Here is a 19,526-nt window from a genome sequence, read left to right as displayed (position 1 = left end):
CCATCAGAGACCCCCCCCCCATCAGAGACCCCCCCCCCATCAGAGACCCCCCCCCCATCAGAGACCCCCCCCCCATCAGAGACCCCCCCCCCATCAGAGACCCCCCCCCCATCAGAGACCCCCCCCCCATCAGAGACCCCCCCCCCATCAGAGACCCCCCCCCATCAGAGACCCCCCCCCATCAGAGACCCCCCCCCATCAGAGACCCCCCCCCATCAGAGACCCCCAGTCTGAAAGCTGAAGAGCACTCCAGGCAGTAGAGTGAACAATTATCGGCATTTTACGTACCCTTCCCTAACATCTGTTGCCTCAGATAAAAGCGTTTAAAGCAGCAACTGTTACAAGTGTCAGAAACTTCCTGGAATGTCAAGTACACTTCAAAGGGCTTCAAATCCATTGACAGCCTTTGAAATGCAAATCTTGTATTTGTCCATACACCGAACTTAAGGGGTTTGTCTATTTAACTTTTCCTTCATGCTGGGATGCATCTCAATTACCCTGCTTTGAAGCTAAGCACAATGTTTATAAACACTCTTGCTATGATTGACAGCTCCTCACCACATTGAAAGGTGCTAAGTGCTTTCTGCTGAGAAAATAGGAAGTGAAAGCACTTAGCTCCGTTTATAAAGCCACTGACACTTATAGCAGCTTCCTGTGTTCGGGAAGGGTAAGTGAAAATGCAGTGATTTTGCACTCTACTGACTCGACTGCTCCTTAGCTTTCAGGCAGTGGTGACTGATGGGAGCCTCTAATTGGTGAGTCTCTGTTGGGGGTCTCTAATAGGGATCATTGAGGGGGATCTTTGATGGAGGGTCTGATTTCATAGAATCCCTACAGTGCAGAAAGAGGCCATTAGTCCCATCGAGTCTGCACTGATCCTCTGAAAGTGCACCCCACCTAGGCCCACGTCCCCATCTCCACCCTATCCCATAACCCCACTTAACCTTTTGGACACTAAGGGACAATTCTGCATGGTCAATCCACCTAACCTACACATCTTTAGGCTGTGGGAGAAACCTGGGCACCCGGAGGAAACCCACGCAGACACGGGGAGAACATAAAGACTCCACACAGACAGTCACCCGAGGCCGGAATCGACCATGGGTTTGTGGTGCTATGAAGCAAGCAGTGCAAACCACTGTTCCACCATGCCGATGATAGGGGAGACTCTGATGAGGATCTCTGTTAATAATAATCTTTATTATTGTCACAAGTAGGCTCACATTTACACTGCACTGAAGTTACTGTGAAAATTCCCTAGTCGCCACACTCTGGCACCTGTTCGGGTGCACAGAGGGAGATTTCAGAATGTCCAATTCACCTAACAAGCACGTCTTTCAGGCCTTATGGGAGGAAACCGGAGCACCCGGAGGAAACCCACGCAGACACGGGGAGAATTTGCAGACTCCGCACAGACAGTGACCCAAGATGGGAATCGAACTCGGCACCCTGGCGCTGTGAAACAACAGTGCTAACCACTGTGTTACCATGCTGTCGTCCCCCCCGTGTAGGGGGGGCCTAATGGGGGGGTCTAATGGGGGACGCCCGTGGGGGAGGGGGATTTGGTCATGCTCATACATGCGTGCTGTGGGGTGGAGGATTCCCCTACTTGTCAGCAGTGGCGGGATGGGGGGGGGGGGGGGGAACGGATTTGCATTGGAGGGGAGGGCTTTCTGATTAACTTCGTAGGGCACCTCAGTTATGCACTAACTTCCTTGACCCACCTCGGGTCCACCGCGTCAGGACCACGCTTGGGCAAACTTGCACCAAATCCCACCTGGAGGATTTCTCAGTGTGGGGGTCGATGCATAACAGGGGGTGGGGGGTGTGGGGATGGAGACTCGGGCTTCCAGCCTGTTAATCAAATGGAAATGGGTGATTTGCATCCTCCCGCAGGCACGGGGCGGGTAGCACGTTAGGCCGTCAACAGGGAACAGCCAAGCACGTTTTAACCTCGGCGCTCAATTCTCCGCCCGATTGGGAATCCTGATACGGCCGTTGGGCAATGGAGAATCCACCCACTATTCTTAGTTTCACTTTTGCTTTGAGCAGACCCCACACACAGATCTGATATCTTTGAACTTTGCACGGCTTTGTCAAAGGGAGGTCATGTCTGACAAATCTGTTAGAGTTCTTTGAGGAGGTAACAAGGAAGTTAGACAAAGGAGAACCAGTGGGCGTGATTTATTTAGATTTCCAGAAGGCTTTTGACAAGGTGCCGCATAGGAGACTGTTAAATAAATGAAGAGCCTATGATGTTCAGGGCAGGATCCTGGCATGGATAGAGGATTGGCTGACTGGCAGAAGGCAGAGAGTGGGATAAAGGGGTCTTTCTCAGGAAGGCAGCTGGTGACTAGTGTACCTCAGGGGTCGGTGCTGGGACCACAACTTTTCACAATATACATTAATGATCTGGAGGAAGGAACTGAAGGCACCGTTGCTAAGTTTGCAGATGATAACAAAGATCTGTAGAGGGGCAGGTAGTATTGAGGAAGCAGGCGGGCTGCAGAAGGACTTGGACAGGCTAGGAGAGTGGGCAAAGAAGTGGCAGATGGAGTACAATGTGGAAAAGTGTGACGCTATGCACTTTGGAAAGAGGAATTTAGGCATAGACTATTTTTTAAATGGGGTAATGCTTAGGAAATCAGAAGCACAAAGGGACTTGGGAGTCCTTGTTCACGATTCTCTTAAGATTAACGTGCAGGTTCAGTTGGCAGTTCAGAAGGCAAATGCAATGTTAGCATTCATGTCAAGAGGGCTAGAATACAAGACCAGGGATGTACTTCTGAGGCTGTATAAGGCTCCGGTCAGACTCCATTTGGAGGATTGCGAGCAGTTTTAGGCCCCGTATCTAAGGAAAGATGTGCTGGCCTTGGAAAGATCCAGAGGAGGTTCACAAGAATGATCCCTGGAATTAAGAACTTGTCGTATGAGGAACAAGTGAGGACTCTGGGTTTGTGCTTGTTGAAGTTTAGAAGGATGAGGGGGGATCTTATTGAAACTTGCAGGATACTGCGAGGCCTGGATAGAGTGGACGTGGAGAGGATATTTCAACTTGTAGGAAAAACTAGAACCAGAGGACACCATATCAGACTAAAGGGACGATCCTTTAAAACAGATGAGGAGGAATTTCTTCAGTCAGAGGGTGGTGAATCTGTGGGACTCTTTGCCGCAGAAGGCTATGGAGGCCAAATCACTGAGTGTCTTTAAGACAGAGATAGATAGGTTTTTGATCAATAAGGGGATCAGGGGTTATGGAAGAAGGCAGGAGAATGGCAATGAGAAAAATATCAGCCATGATTGAATGGCGGAGCGAACTCGATGGGCTGAGTGGCCCAATTCTGCTCCTATGTCTTATGGTCTTATGTATAAACTGTGCTCATGTGCCTCATATTAATAAATTAACCCATAATGTGTTTACTTAATCCCTTATGAGTAATTGATGCCTTATACAACAAATAAACTCAAGGGCTTATATCATAATGCGAACACGGCAATTATTATCATTCCATCACTGTAAATGGGCAAACGTGGTGGATTTATACATGATGGTCATCACATTGAGCACTGACTACTTTGGCTGATTTCTCTACCATAATGCAACCTTAATGAGGTTGAGGCAATTTTTGACAGCTCCTTCAAGTGCCAAAGACCCTCCTAGGTGACCAAGGGGGGGTTGAAAGATCTATTTAGTAAAGAGCACTATACCTCAAATTCTCTTCATAGCTACAGGGTCTTATAATGAAGTGAAAGGCTTCCAGTTTTGTAGTGCCCTTTGCAATCCCCAAGTGCTTTGCAGCCAATTAAGAGCTTTTGAAGGTTAGGCACTGCTGCAATGGGGGAAACGTGACAGCCTATTAGCCCAAAGCAAGTTCCCACAAAAAGCAAAAAGATGTGAGACCAATTAATCGGTTTTAGATGTTGCTTGAGGATAAATCTTGACTTAGACACCAGCTTTTCTTTTCTATCTACCTGGGAAGGCAGGTGGAGAATTGATTTAATGTCTCAGCTGAAAGATGGCCCCACTAACCATACAGTGCTCTTTCAGTACTGACTGGCTAAGCCAATATTTGTACAAGTCTGGGAAATACTATTTGAACTCACCACCTTGTGACAGAAATGAGTGTGCTCCAAATTTCAACATCATGCTGCCAATGCAAACTCCAAATCATCCGATTTATCAAGTTCAAGAGTGATTTCTGGAGACATTGGGTAATTTTACCAACCAAAAAACAGGGGGGGGGGGGGGGGTGCTGGAGTGAGGTGAGATGTTACCATTTTTAAAATCTCAAGCACAACTCAACCTTTCTCCAACCCATTCGATTCCAGATTGAATGGATGTTGGGCAAGATGCAGCCAATCTATTCCCAGGAACTGGACCATTGACTAAAATAATATAATGAGGCTAGGCGTTTCACACTTAACCTGTGTTACTGGATTAGCCCTGGACAACCAGGATTTCAGTGCCATAAAAAACTCAGCAGTTCTTGGTGGTGAGGAGAGCTTGAGGAAAATGGTAATTTACAGCACTGCTTCAGGGCAAAGTGGAACAGGAGTGTTTCCTCCCAACTCAAAAAAGCTACCTTCTTCCCTTCCACTGGATCCCATTGCTATCCTAAGAGTCTGTCCCTCGAATGAGAATCGGACCCTCAAGGGAGCAAGAATCGGACTGCCACCCCAAGATCTGAACTCACCCCCTGGGATTGGACCTCCAAATCTTGGCCACTCCATTCCCACGCTCCCACTTATGCAGCAACCTAGTTCCTTACCTGCTCCTGTGGTTACAGCCTCCTCCAGAATGTTCCCCAAAACAGGGAGCCAAGCCTGTCAATCAGCTCAACTTCTAGGGTGGGAAACCTGTTGAAATAAAAGGAACACATTATGGGGTCAAACTTCCACAGCACGTGATTCAATGCATTTCATAAATAGTAAATGGATCACTTTGAAACGTTTTGATGTGAATGGCAATGTCTGGGTTCAGAACTGTAATTGTCAATCTTGCTATCATTCACCCTCTGCCAGAGAATACACTACCATTTCTGCAATGAATTGAAAAAAATATATATTTTTATTCTCCTGCTTTTTCACATTTTCATCAAATATACATCCACCAAATAATCAACAATAAAAAATACAATGGCAATCCCCTTGCCAACAGCCCCTTTACCCTCCTCACCCCCAAACAACTCCCAACATTTTAAATACAGAACAGGAAATAAAAAAGAATCAAGAATCCACAATCATCCCATACATAATCACCAATAATTATACATTCCAATCCCCACCAATGTTCGATGTCATCCAATTCTTGAAAATGCAGATAAACAAGGCCCATGAGTTGTAGGACCCTTCCATCCTTCCCCTCAACTCGAACTTCACTTTCTCGAGTGTTAAGAACTCCAGCAGGTCCCCCCCACCACGCCGAGACACAGGGCGGAGAAGCCGACCTCCACCCCAACAGAATCTGCCTTCAGGCAATCAGTGAGGCGAAGGCTAAGACATCTGCCTCCGCACCCGCTTCCAGCCCCGGCCGATCCGACATCCTGAATATGCCTTCGAGGGGCCCTGATTCTAGCCTCACATGCACCACACTTGAGATTACCCTGAAGACCTCCCTCCAATACCCCTCCAGCTTTGGACAGGACCAAAACATATGAAGGTGATTTGTGGGGCACCTCTCACAGCATTCACAAAAATTGTCAACCCCCTCAAGGAGTCGGCTCATCGTCGTGAGGTGCGCCCTATACACCTCCTTCAACTGTATCAGCCCCAACCTCGCGCACAAGGTTGAGGAATTCACCCGCCGGAGCACCTCACACCACAACCCCATCTCCATGCCCTCCCCCAACTCTTCCTCCCACTTCACCTTAATCCCCTCCAGTGATACCTTGTCCACCCCCAGAATCACCCCATAAATAGCTGACACTGTCCCCTTCTCCATTCCCCCTGCCATCAATACCTTCTCCAACAATGTGGGGGCCGGCGCCATTGGAAAGCTCTGTACCTCTGGCCTGGCGAAATCTTGGACCTGCACATATCTAAACATCTCACACTGTCCGAGCCCATATTTCTTCCTCAGCTCCTCCGGCCCCCCAGAAACAGATCCTTTAACCCTAACTCCCCTCTCCTCCCATCTCCGAAAACTTCCATCCCACTTTCCTGGCTCAAACCTATGGGGCTGGATTCTCAGATTCTGGGGCTATGTCCCCATGCCGGCGTGGGAACGGTGACGTTTTACGCCAGAAAAACTGGCGCAAAATGGCTACCGATTTCCCATTCTGCTGGGAGCTAGCAGGACGGCAGCATAGAGCACCCGGCTCTAGCTGCCGATACGCCCCGGAGAATTGCCGGATGCATGGCCGCGCATGCGTGGTGGCCTGCAGCGGCCGCGCCGTGCTACATGGTGGATGCAGCCCACAGACCTGGCCCGCGAAATAGTGACCCCCCCTTTAGCTGGCTCGCACGCCCCGGACCACCACCCCCACAGTATCTCCAGCCCTGAATAGTGTCCTCCCTGCCAGCAGATCGGCCCTCCCCCGACTGTGGCGGCGCTCAACTGAGTCTGCAGCCGCCATGCTAAGTTCCCGTAGGATTAGACCACACGCGACTTACTCCGTCGAAACCCCGTCCGGTCGGGGGCGTACTCTCCAAATATGCCACTTTGGAGGGGGCGGCGGATCTCAAAAGCAGCGCCGCCCTCGATTTGGTCGGAAACTTGGATTCTCCGCCGTTTGCTGAACGTGATTTCGGCGTCGACGACCGGAGAATCCAGCCCATGGTTCCCCTGAATCAGCATCTCTCTTGACCCCGCACACAACATAACGTGCTGCCTCAACTGCCTCCAGTTCTTCAAAGTCGCCAGCACTACTGGACACCCCGAAAATGTTCCCGGGACCATTGGGAGCGACGCTGTTGCCAACACCCTCAACTCCTGACCCTGTGCACAGACTCTCCTCCATTCTAACCCACTGGGAGTCCCCCCTATAACCCAGCTCCTCAATGTCTCAGCATTCGCCGCCCAGCAATAATACAGTAAATTCGGGAGATCCAACCCCCCCCCACCCATGACTGCCGTTTCTGAAATGAATTTATAAGATAAGCATTATACTGTTGAAAATTCAGCTGAATGAAGTCTTTATCTTTATTTTTAACTACACATTTTTTATGTGACTTTTTAATGTTATTGTTTTTTAAGGAAACGGAGAGTCCAAAGGGTGATGTGTCGATTTGTCACAATGACATTACTTAACAGTGCTTGATGCGCCATGACTTAATCAATACACTGTGTATTAATCATCAAATATGATAAATTTGCACAGCACTTTGCAATAAAGACAGCTCCCCCTATAAAGGAGCCTGAGACCTATCAAAATCCTAGCAGGATTGCACAGCTGCTCCTTGATAAATTCAGCACAATTCATCTTGAAGCTAAAACATTTTCTGATTGAAGCGAAGATGGAAAGAACACAGCAGTTCAAATCATTCAGCAAAATATCATAAGCAGTGGACTTTCAGGAGAGGCACATTGATCGTGTGCAGAAACACTTATAAAATATTATTGGAAAACAATTACTTAGTCTGGCCCTGCTGTGTTTCCCAGGTACTGGGGCGTGATGATGACCTGGGTTCTAACACTAAGCTGACCTATGAGATTATCCGTGGAAATGAAGATGGCAAGTTCTCAATCTCAGCAAATGGAGCACTCAGCCTGGTGCAGAGTCTAGACAGAGAGATCCGGGGAGAATACTTGTTGTTGGTGACTGCTACAGATGGAGGTAACGCAAAGATGTTGAGTGAAAAAGCTTACAGAAGAGATTTGTGATTTATGTAGTCAAAAACATTTTTTAAAATTATTTTTACTCCAATCCTCCTATCCTCGTGGGTTTTAATCACCCCATGTTTCAGCTATAGTTCAACCTCATCTAAATCCAGGACAGTGAAAGAGGAAATTCAGGCCCCCCATTACTGGCGCTGTGATTAATTATTACTGCTGCCGCTGCTTGGTCACCTGACACCCGCAGGATGGATTCAGGAAAGAGCTCAAACTATTTCAATGGCCAGTCCTTCTTTGATTTCCGTGGGTGAGTTCCCCGCAGGTTTCCAGTACAGACATACGGTTCTCTGGTGAGCCCAGAGACTATTTAAAGCGTGGCTTCTGTTGTTTTTGATCAGTGAGTTTGTGTGGTTGCTGTTACTGAACAGTCAGTGAGAGACTATACTCCAGGACAGCCAGGATTTTATTCGTGGAAGTCTTGCTGTATCAGGTGACACACGGCAGTCACAGGCTGTGCATATTTTCTTGCATGAGATGAGCTATTAAAATCAGCCCCATTGTTCTGCATTAAAGCACTAAACTGCATTGTTCTGCATTAAAGCACTAAACTGCATTATAGAATGCGACACACATGCAGTCTTGAATCACATTGTGGACAGTGCTCTCGACCCCGCTAGCGTCAGGATTGAGGTTTGTGACCCGCTTCAGTGGTAGGATGCATATGGTTCATTAAGACTAATTTCCATCCTATTTATGCAGCACCCTATTCTCCCGGTTCCCGTGATTCTCAGGTCCTCTGGGCCGGGAATCTTGTGGGCGAGAATTGGTGCAGGTCTTAACAAGCGTGTACCTGACGTGGTGGACCTCGCGGTGGGCCAAGGAGATAACTCTATAAGGGAGTTGCCCCAAAGGTCCATCAGAGGGCCACCCTCTCCCCACAATGCAAGAATTGCCCATCCCACCCCCATCAGACCCCCCCCACCACCACCCTCACCAGACCCCTAAATAAAGAGACCCATTTTCATCCTCCCGCTGACGTGGGGCGCATACCTCAATCTCGGAGCCAGCGGGGGACTGGAGCATCAGAAACGGATTGGCGCCCGGCAGCAGCTGACGGAGAATCCAGCCCGTTGTGTATGATCTTATACCAAGGATATGGGCAGGCCCGTTGAATATGGGGTGGGGGTGGTGATGAGTAATGGGAGTTGTTTATTGCTCTTTTAAAATCAGACTTGGATTGTTTTTATTTTTAAAATAAATTTAGAGTACCCAATTAAGGGGCAATTTAGTGTGGCCAATCCACCTAACCGGCACTTCTTTGTGTTGTGGGGGTGAAACCCACGCAGACATGGGGAGAATGTGCAAACTCCACACGGACAGTGACTCAGGGCCGGGATTCAAATCCGCGGTCCCAGTGCTAACCACTGTGCCACATGCTGCCCTGTTTTTATTTCTTTGTGAAGTCTCTAGTAGCTCACAAAGTGAGATCACAAGGAACAGAGAAAAGGATCACAAAGGCAATCTGTGCACAAACATCGGAGTGCAACCTCTGGAACATAAACCACTCCAACCTTGAACGTGATTAGTTTCAAAACTATAATAATTAATTACCCAGTTAACTGGAGTAACGTTGAAACCCAAAATTAGAAAATATACATCCTTACAAAGTAATTAATGGAAGCAAATAGAAATAAACCTACAGGGCTTCATCGGGAAAGTTTAATGTGTTGAAAGCCATTCCACTCGCATCCAAACACATTAGAATTTGCATAAAATACAATTTCATGGGTGAGGAAAAATTCATGAGGGAAGGAGATACCGATATTGGGGTCTAAGTGCATTGCATTAAGGAAATGTTGTGATAATGGATCTAAAGCGTTTGCATTTGGGGTAAACATAATGATCTGCCACAGCATTTGGAATCATTTTATTTTCAAAGTCGTATTGGTTGGGAAATTCAACCTCAGAACAGTTGCTGACAACAATGCCAGAGTTCGTAACCTTTTCCGAATGCACACGGGGGGGGGGTTAAATTGGATATGACTGCAACCCCGCCCCCCCCATTGACCACCCGCCCCACCCACCGCCGAAAACCTGCCCTCCACTCCAAGAAGGCGCAGAGACCGGGATGTACGATTAGCTCACATCCATTTATCGTCATGCCGACAGCAAGTCAAATTTGTGCTGCCTGCCATTTTAAACGATTGCTGTATGTAGCCAGCATTCTCTGCACTGTGCTCTGGCTATCATAGGATCAGGAGTAAGCCATTCAGCCCCTTGAGCATGTTTTGCCATTCAATAAGATAACAGCTGATCGGTGACCTACCCCATATCTTTGGAGAACATAAATCAATCAATCTCAGGTTTAAAATCGAATTACAAAACAGGCCTAGTGCAGTAGAGTGGTACAAGGTACTGATGTAGTAGCATCTTGCTTTATGAAATATTAGTAGCAAACCTCACGTTTCCCGACATAATGGGAGCAAATCCCATCAGGGATCAGGCTGGAAGATGACAGAAAATGTCTGAAGATTTTGGTGGTGAGAATGTAGCATCTAATGACATTTGTGAAAGAGTGTTCCAAAAGACTACTACTCTTTCCGTGTAGGGATATTTCCTAATTTCACTCCTGAAAGATCTAGCTCTAGGGTGCAATCTAATGGAAATGTTTCAAAGGGCGCTCTTTTACTAAATGGGAATGGAGTCCCATAGCAAGTGCATTCAGCCACCTGTGTCGCAGCGCTCGCAGCGCCGAGAAACACAAGACTATAATACGCGACTCGTGTTTGATAAGGTGAGTGATTGTTCACCTCAGGCTGCTGTTGAGTAAAGAGTCAAGAGTTTTGCTCCTTTTCCCAAACACCTTTATTTTTCCTTGAACACATTTAGCTCCAAACTATCACATGCCCCAAAGACCACCTGTCGCCTCTTTACATATCAGTGCCAATTATTGGATCAATGAGACATTTAATTGGAATGTTTCTTATCCCATTCCTTAACAGTCTTCCCTTCCTTGGAGAAAAAAAAAATTTGGTGAAAACAAAATTACAAGAAACTCAAAAGCACACGCAATTTCCCCTCTCTTTTTTTTTCATTTTTGGAAGGAAAAAAACCCCAAAACGAACAGTCACAGAAAGAGGCGTCCTTCATTAACAATATCCCAAAGTTTCTGTGAACTAGCCCTTCTTTTCATTAAACAGTCAGATAATTGATAGCTATTGTCGAACCATTGAATTTTTGCTATCTCCCCTCTGTCCAACATCGGCTTCAAACTTGCGATGTCTATCTTTAGCCTTTTCTCATTGACACTTTGTAGAATGCATATTTTCCCACAGGGATTTATTGTCAATGTGACACTCAATGGTTATGTTACCCAAATCCCCTCATCCCAAAATGTCTGTCAATATCTGAGATATATAAAAGGCCATATCCACCGCCTCTACAAGGCTTAAAGTCTCAGCAGCCAAAGTGCTTTTGACCACTCTCCTTATTTTCTTTGTTTCCCACACAAGAGGGCAACACGTACCATTGTTCCCCATAAGGAAAATTATAAAAAAACTCCTGCGCTTGAAACGCCCTCACATAAATTTGCATAGGATGTATCACTATAAACTATGAGTTTCAAGTGCCTAAGATCACCTAAAACTGGGAACCTCAAAACACACTCCTGCATTTTTAGTTTGACCAATGCTTTATTTGCCCTCATTATGTCTTCCACTTTAGGATCATTCATTTTTGTACTCTAAGACATCAAAACTAATGTCCGGTCTAGTCTGTCTACCTAACCAATTCAGTTGCCCAATTAAACTTCGCAGTTGCTCTTTTTCCATCTTTGAAACCACTGCGTCTTTTTGTGAAACCCGACTATGACCAATTGATATTGGGCTGTTGCTCTCCAAATAAGATTGTTGATGTAAAAGTTGCCCCTAACTTAGTCTGTCTGATTTCCAGTCCAATATATTTAAATGCACTGGAAGCCTGACTTCCAAACCTGAATTCTTTCCTCAAACCAGAGAGTACAATAGCTTACAATAGTTTCGAAATCAATAGTCCCACCCCACAAAAAATCATTGACATGCATCATAAAGATGCCAGAAAGATTTCCCTTATGGTGCCAGTAAAACATTGCAGGATCTGCTTTCAACTGGCAACAGCCTAACTTTAACAAAACTGACCTTACCGAAAAATTCCAGACCCTAGACACATCATTTAATCCATATACACATTTGTTCAACTTCCAGAGTACCCCTTCTGTGTTAACTGCTTCTTTAGGAGGACGGAGAAAAATGTCTCTTTGAAGCTGATGCCCTTGCAAAAAGGCAGCTTTTATATCTATAGATTTGCATTCCCATGCCTTTGTGGCTGATAGAGCCAAGGAAATCTTTAAAATAACCTTTCCTGCCAGAGGTGAATCTACCCTTAAATCCTGATCTTCTAAGTTTTTGTCAAATCCCCTCGCCACAAGCCTGGCGTTTGCCTTACAAGTTCCATCTGGAAGAACCTTTTCCGTGCAAATCCATCTGTGGCATAGAGCTCTTTGTCCCCTATCCGGTACTTCCGTGTATACCCCAAATTCACTCCAACTATGCAGTTCTTGCTGTTTGGCATCTTTGATAACTGTTTCATCCAATTTGTTGGAGGCCACCAAAATCTGACGTGCATGTGGGCTTCTACTTCTAGTCGCATTCATAGTCTTACCCATGTTCCGAGGCCTTGACAAACTACGTCTCCTATCCCGCCTCGTATCTCGTTCTGTACTGCAACTGCTTGATCTTTCCCTTCTGCTGTGGGATGTCCTTTCAATAGTTCTCGACCTTTTCCTGCAGACCTGTTCACTATCCTATGTACTATCTGAACTGGCACTGCATTTCTGGTGCCCTCCATTTTTGAACTTCGTGTTCCCAATCCATTGTCTTGACACCCTCCTGTAAATGCTGTACATTCAACCAGTTTTTATACTTTCCAGTGGCCTTCTCTGCTCTACTAATAACAGTTGCATCCTTCCATTGACTAGACCCTTCAGGCAAGTATGTCACTTTTGTACCAACTTTTGGCAGTTGTCCTTTTGGAAAAATGGCCTGTTCTAATTCATCAGAAGTATTGTGTTCCTCTTCAGAAACCCTGCCTATATCAGTTAACTGGTCCTCATAGTTCTGTAACATGTGCGTACCAGATGACCCTGGTTCCTCATCATGTCTGTCTGCTCTGTCTAAACTTGAAAATTTGTCATCTGTGCTCATTATCCTTGATGAATGTACCCTAACAGTCTGATTGCCATGTTGCAAAATAATTGTTTTGCCATCTATGCCTATGATCTTCCCTGGGCTTTTCCATTCATTAAAATTGTCTCTCTTATATTATACTATGTCTCCTTGCCGAAAAAGGTATATGATGGCCATACATTATGCCTTAAAGCTCTGCGAATTCTTTCAGAGACTTCTGCCTCCATGTAATGCATTTAAATGTTCAGCAAAGGCAGAGCTAATTGTAGTCCCTTCCCAAGCTGGAGGCTGGTCATCAAAATGGATGGAATTTTAGGATTTCTACCAAACACTAATTGATAGGGACTATAGCCCCCAACCATCTGCAACAAATTCTTTGCATGTACCACCCATGCTAAAGCTGAATTTAACTTGCAATTTGGTCTAGCTGCCAAAATTTTCCGGAGCATATCATCTATTACTAAATGGTTTCTTTCACACACACCATTACTAAATGTGCTCTACGCAGTCATATTCATAACTGTGATATTTATGTTTTCACACATATCCCTAAACTCATCACTAGCAAATTCTCCCCCATTGTGGTAAGGAATTTTGCCGGTGGGCCAATTCCTGTCCCTATCCATTTTTCCACTATCTGATCCAGGATTACTCTCATTTTCTTTACTTCGTACAATGGTTGATTGACTAAATCTGGTAACTAAATCCATAAAATGAAAAATAAACATATTTTGTTAGCTTTATCCCATATCTTAAGGTCCATGGCCACAATATTGTTAAAATCCCTGGCCAAAGGTAGGGTTACTATTGGTCGTGACGGTGTCCTTCTGTACTTCTTACAAACCTCACAGCGATCACTAACCTGTTCTATCAGCTTTGAATAGTCTTCATCCCTTACCCCTGCATCCTTTAACAAATGTTTCAGCCTCCGAGGTGACAGATGCGCAAATTGCCTGTCAAGTTTTAATACAACACGCTTTTTATCAGCTAAAGTCCCATTTCCAGCTGCCAATTACACATCCTTAACAAATACACCGGAAATATTATTTGTCAGTAATGGAATACAATAGTGTCCCGGCTGTGTAAATTGTAAGTCGACCGTCTTTCCAAAAACTGTTGCCTTATCCTGTTCCATATCCAGTTTAATGTGTGCTTCCTTTTTTAAAAACATTTTATTGAGGTATTTTTGGTTTTACAACAACGACAAAATAAACAAGGTACATGAATCTATAAACATAGTGCAAAAGCCGTCTCCGTCCCTTACAGGTCCCACCTTTATTAACCCCCTACTCTAAGCTAAACTAACCCCCCCCCCCCCCCCCCTTCTGCTGACGATTAATTTTCCGCAAAGAAGTCGACAAACGGTTGCCACCTCCGGGCAAACCCTAACATTGACCCTCTCAAGGCGAACTTGATTTTCTCCAAACAGAGAAAGCTAGCCATGTCCGATAGCCAGGTCTCCGACTTCGGGGGCTTTGAGTCCCTCCAAGCCAATAATATCCGTCTCCGGGCTCCGGGAAGCAAAGGCCAAAACCTCTACCTCTTTCTCCTCCTGGATTCCTGGATCTTCCGACACCCCGAAAATCAGCACCTCTGGACTCGGTGCCATCCTTGTTTTCAACATCGTGGACATGACATTTGGAAACCCCTGCCAAAATCCCCTAAGCTTCGGACATGTCCAGAACATATGGACATGTTTCGCTGGCCCTCCCGCACACTTTGCATACCTATCTTCCACACCAAAGAATCTGCTCATCCGGGCCACTGACATGTGAGCCCGATGAACGACCTTGAATTGTATCAGGCTGAGCCTAGCACATGTTGTGGACGCATTGACTCTACTCAACGCGTCCGCCCATAGACCATCCACTATTTCTCCCCCCAGCTCCTCCTCCCATTTGCACTTCAGCTCCTCAGTCTGCATCTCCTCTGATCCCATAAGTTCCTTGTAAATGTCAGAGACGCTCCCTTCTCCTACCCACCCTCTGGAAACTACCCTGTCCTGAATCCCCCTTAGCGGTTGGAGCGGGAAGGTTGAAACCGGTCTACGTAGGAAGTCCCGCACCTGCAGATACCTGAATTTGTTTCCCGTCGCCAATCCAAACTTTTCCTCCAGCGCTCTCAAACTCGGAAAGCTCCCCTCTATAAACATATCCCCTTTCCTCTCAATTCCTGCTCTCCGCCATCTCCGGAACCCCCCATCCATACTTCCCGGGGCAAACCGGTGATTATTACAGATTGGAGACCAAACCAATGCTCCATCTGCTCCCACATGTCTCCTCCATTGCCCCCAGACTCTAAGAGCCGCTACTACCAGGGGCTGGTGGAGTATCGTGCCGGCGGGAACGGCAGAGGCGCAGTTACCAACGACCCCAAATTGGTGCCCTTGTATGAAGTCGCCTCCATGTGCGCACATGCTGACCCCTCCCCACCACCCACTTTCTGATCATGGCTATATTCGCTGCTCAGTAATAGTTACTAAAATTTGGCAGCGCCAGCCCGCTCCCTTCCCGACTCTGCTCAAGCATTACCTTCCTTACTCGCGGGCTCTTGCCCGCCCAAGCAAAGCCAGTGATCACTTTGTTGACCCGTTTAAAAAGGACAGCGGAATAAAGATGGGGAGACACTGAAATACAAACAGGAATCTCGGGAGGACCGTCATCTTCACCGTCTGCACCCTCCCAGCTAGTGGCAACGGAAGCACGTCCCATCTCCGAAAATCGTCCTTCAATTGGGCCAGATTTAATTTATGCAGCCAGTCCCATTCCCGTGCCACTTGGATGCCTAAATACCTAAAGCTTCCCCCTACTAATCTAAACGACAGCTCCCCCAATCGCCTCTCTCTGCCCCCCCGCCTGGACCACAATCATCTCACTTTTCCCCATATTTAGCTTATACCCCGAAAACCGGCCAAATTCCCCTAGAATCCTCATGATTTCTTCTGTTGTGGGAAAATCAACCACTTCAGGAGTCAGTCTTGCTGTGTTCAATCAGTGCAGTTTATTGTTACACGAAGCTTGGGGAGAAAGCGTACGTACCCCGCGGTACGGTAGCCAGCCTTTCTCCCGGTTTGAATGGCAGTCATTCATTTTATACTTTGGGTTCACAATGAGCCCAGATACAAAACAATTATCACCTTGTTATCTTTAAACATTTTATAGATTGTACATCGCTATTTATAAGCGTTTTGCCATTTATACATGGTTATAGTTAAAGAGGTTTTACAGGTTACAGGTAGCAGCAGGAAAGCAGTATCGATTGTTCCTTTGTTTTAGGAAATGGCCCAAGACATTCGTATTAGCATATCATTGTGTACACCTTGGCTGAAGTCAGCTTTATTCAAGGGGTGTCCCGCATTTATGTATTTCTTAATCTTCCTGTCTGGCTCCCTTTGTCCTGGATCTGTTCCCATCTGTCCTACTGGTACCCCGCTGGGCTCCAGGCATCAGTTATGTCTGCTTTATTCTCTGTGTCTCCATCTTGTGTGTCAGGCAGCCATCTTCTGTGCCAAGTGCCCTTCTGAACCATTTCCCACTTCAACCATTTCCCACTTCACTTCCATCCTCTCTATTGGGTCCAATACATACGGAAGCAGGTCGTCTGCATAAAGCGAGACTCTTGCTCTCTTTCTCCTCCCCCACCCACCCCCCGGACCAGCCCCTTCCAGCCTCTTGAAGCTCTCAGAGCAATTGCCAGAGGCTCTATAGCAAACAACAGTGGGGAGAGGGGGCATCCGTGTCTCGTCCCCCGGTGCAGTCTAAAATAGTCCGATGTTGTCCTATTCGTCCATACGCTTGCCACAGGAGCCTGATACAGCAACCTGACCCAGTCAATAAAGCCCCACCCAAATCCGAACCGTCCCAGTACCTCCTACAGATATTCTCATTCTACTCGATCAAAGATCTTCTCTGCGTCCATTGCGACCACTACCTCCACCTCCCGACCTTCCGGGGGCATCATGATTACGTTTAACAGCCTTCTTATATTGGCCACCAACTGCCTACCCTTAACAAACCCCGTCTAGTCCTCCCCAATAACGTCCGGAACACAATCCTCAATCCTGGAGGAAAATTTTGGCCAGCAATTTGGTGTCCACATTCAACAAGGTTATCGGCCTCTAGGACCCACACAGCTCCGGGATCTTGTCCCGCTTAAGGATCAGCAAAATCATGGCCTGTGACATTGTCGGGGGCAGCACCCCTCACTCCCTTGTTTCATTGAACATCCTCATCAACAACGGTCCCAATATCCCAGAGAACTTTTTATAGAACTCCACTGGGTACCCGACTGCATGGTCTTCAGACCCTCCACTATCTCTTCCAACCCGATCGGGGCCCACAGCCCTTCTACCAGCTCCCCGTCCACCTTTGGGAAATTCAGCCCCCCTATGAAATGCCTCATCCACTCCGGCCTTGTTGGGGGTTCCAACCCATACAGCCTACTGTAAAAATCCCTAAACGCCTTATTCATCCCTACTGAATCTCCAACCTGTTTCCCATCTCCATCATTTACTTTCCCCATCTCCCTGGCTGCCTCCCTCTTTCTAAGCTGCTGTGCAAGCATTCTGCCGGCCTTCTCTCCATGCTCATCGATCGCCCCCCTTGCCTTTCTCAGCTGCTCCACCGCCCTTCCTGTGGTTAACAAACCAAACCCTTTCTGTTGCCTCTGCCGTTCCCTTAAAAGCCCTGCCTCTGGGGTCTCCGCATACCTCCTACCGATCTGTAGTATCTCCTTTACCAGTCGGTCACTCTCTGCCCTGTCTACCTTCTCCCTGTGGGCCCGTATCGAGATCAGCTCCCCTCTAACCACCGCCTTCAGTGCTTCCCAGACCAGCGCTGCTGAAATTTCCCCCGTGTCGTTGACCTGCAGGTAGTTCTGAATACATTTCCTCAGCCGCTCGCACACCCCTTTGTCAGCTAAAAGTTCCACATCCAACCTACAGTGCGGGCGCTGGTTACTGTCTTTATTAACCTGCAGGTCAACCCAATGCGGAACATGGTCTGAGATTGTGATCGCCGAGTACCCAGTGTCCACCACCGCCGTCAGTAAAGCCCTGCTCAGAATAAAGAAATCGCTCCGGGAGTACACTTTATGCATGTGAGTAGAAGGAGAACTCCTTCACCCTCGGCTTGTAGCCACTTAAAATGGCTAAGTCCCGATTTAAAATGGCGAACGGCAAAGGCTGATGGGAAAGTCAGCCAACAGGACACAAAACGAGCAGCTGCAGGCTGACTGTGTATTTACCTCTGGAAAGGCCAGACAAGATCGATACCAGCAACCATCAGCATAACAAAACACCAGCCATCTGCATACTAATGAGCAATCCCCGGGAACAATGAGCAACATTTATACACATAAAGCTAACCCAGACTCTTTGGTGCCAGCAGAAGCCTACACAAAAGGAGGTGAACGACCACCTCAGGACCGCACATCGACCAGGGAACCGCAGCACTGGAGAAAATCGAGCCAAGTGATTGGGACAAAGTCCAATCACTTGGAACCAGGTACAGGGCCCGCCCCGAAAGGCAGGAAGCCCCTGGGGACTATAAGAATTAAGCCCAAGTTCAAATCGTTCTTCTTAACCGGGTCACTCAGCAACGCGAACCAACCCTTGACAGTGACCGGTTAAGCCATCGCTGAAATCTAGTAAGTCTTACTTCAACGCTCGCTACGAGATAGGCGCTCCTAGCTACCAATCTGTACCAAATTTGAATCCCGCAGGCTCAGAACCCGTTAAGTTCCAAGTTAAGTATAGGCCTGTTAGCTGTAGAAGTAGCTTAGATGTAGAATTTGTACATGAGTAGTGATTACTGTGTATAATAAATGTGCTTTGATTTAAATCTTACTAAGCGGTGTATTGGATTATTGATCATGACTCGGACTTGAACCACGTGGCGGTATCATAAAGATACCTGGCGACTCAAGAGCAAAGGTGATAAAACAGAGCAATTAAACTGAGGCAAAAGTTAGCAACATTATTTGGCGACATCCTGACGGGACCCAATCGAGAAGTGGAAAACCACTCCGGGAGAACCAAGAATTTGAATTAGAGATCCAATTGGAATCAGAAAACCACAAGTGTTCAAGCAGTTCTGATCAATACTCATAATTCGGAAGTGTGTGTATGCATGCGTAACTAACAGGGCGATAAGGTAAAACTGATAGATTTTTTTGTTGCGACAAAACTGTCGGAAGTTTGTATATCGGAAAGTAGCGAAAGCCGTACCCGTATTTACAGCACCGCCTTAGCTCCCCTGTTCCAAATTTAAAAGAAGCATTCGGATAGGAAAGATGATTTGCGGTCGCAGCGACCAGCAGCAGTAGAGTGGGACAATGTCCCATTTGGGAGGAAGAGATCAGGAAATATCTCAAAGGGAAAGGATGGCCCCTTTGGAATGAATTCTGTGACAACGAGGAATCAGGTCCTGGGAGTATAGGACAACTTGGTGGGAGACCCTTAGCGAGATCCACAAAAAGAGCTTAGGGAAAGCTCGCAAGCCGATGGCAATCGTGTCCTGCTTGGCACAATT

At 46.9% G+C, this 19,526-nt stretch overlaps 1 protein-coding gene across 3 annotated transcripts in view; it reads left to right on the top strand.

Moving 5' to 3' along the window:
* LOC140391915 (protocadherin Fat 4-like) overlaps positions 1–19,526 on the top strand; it is a 264,299-nt gene that overhangs the window by 52,600 nt on the left and 192,173 nt on the right. For all 3 annotated transcript variants that reach the window (XM_072476961.1, XM_072476960.1, XM_072476962.1), the window contains exon 5: positions 7,601–7,775. In XM_072476961.1, the coding sequence (XP_072333062.1) occupies positions 7,601–7,775 (175 nt within the window). The remainder of the gene's footprint in view (positions 1–7,600; positions 7,776–19,526) is intronic.

Source organism: Scyliorhinus torazame, chromosome 15 (genome assembly GCF_047496885.1).
Source record: "Scyliorhinus torazame isolate Kashiwa2021f chromosome 15, sScyTor2.1, whole genome shotgun sequence".
NCBI lineage: Eukaryota > Metazoa > Chordata > Chondrichthyes > Carcharhiniformes > Scyliorhinidae > Scyliorhinus > Scyliorhinus torazame.
Note: the sequence above shows the minus strand (reverse complement) of the source record. Positions and strands in the feature narration are given on the sequence as shown.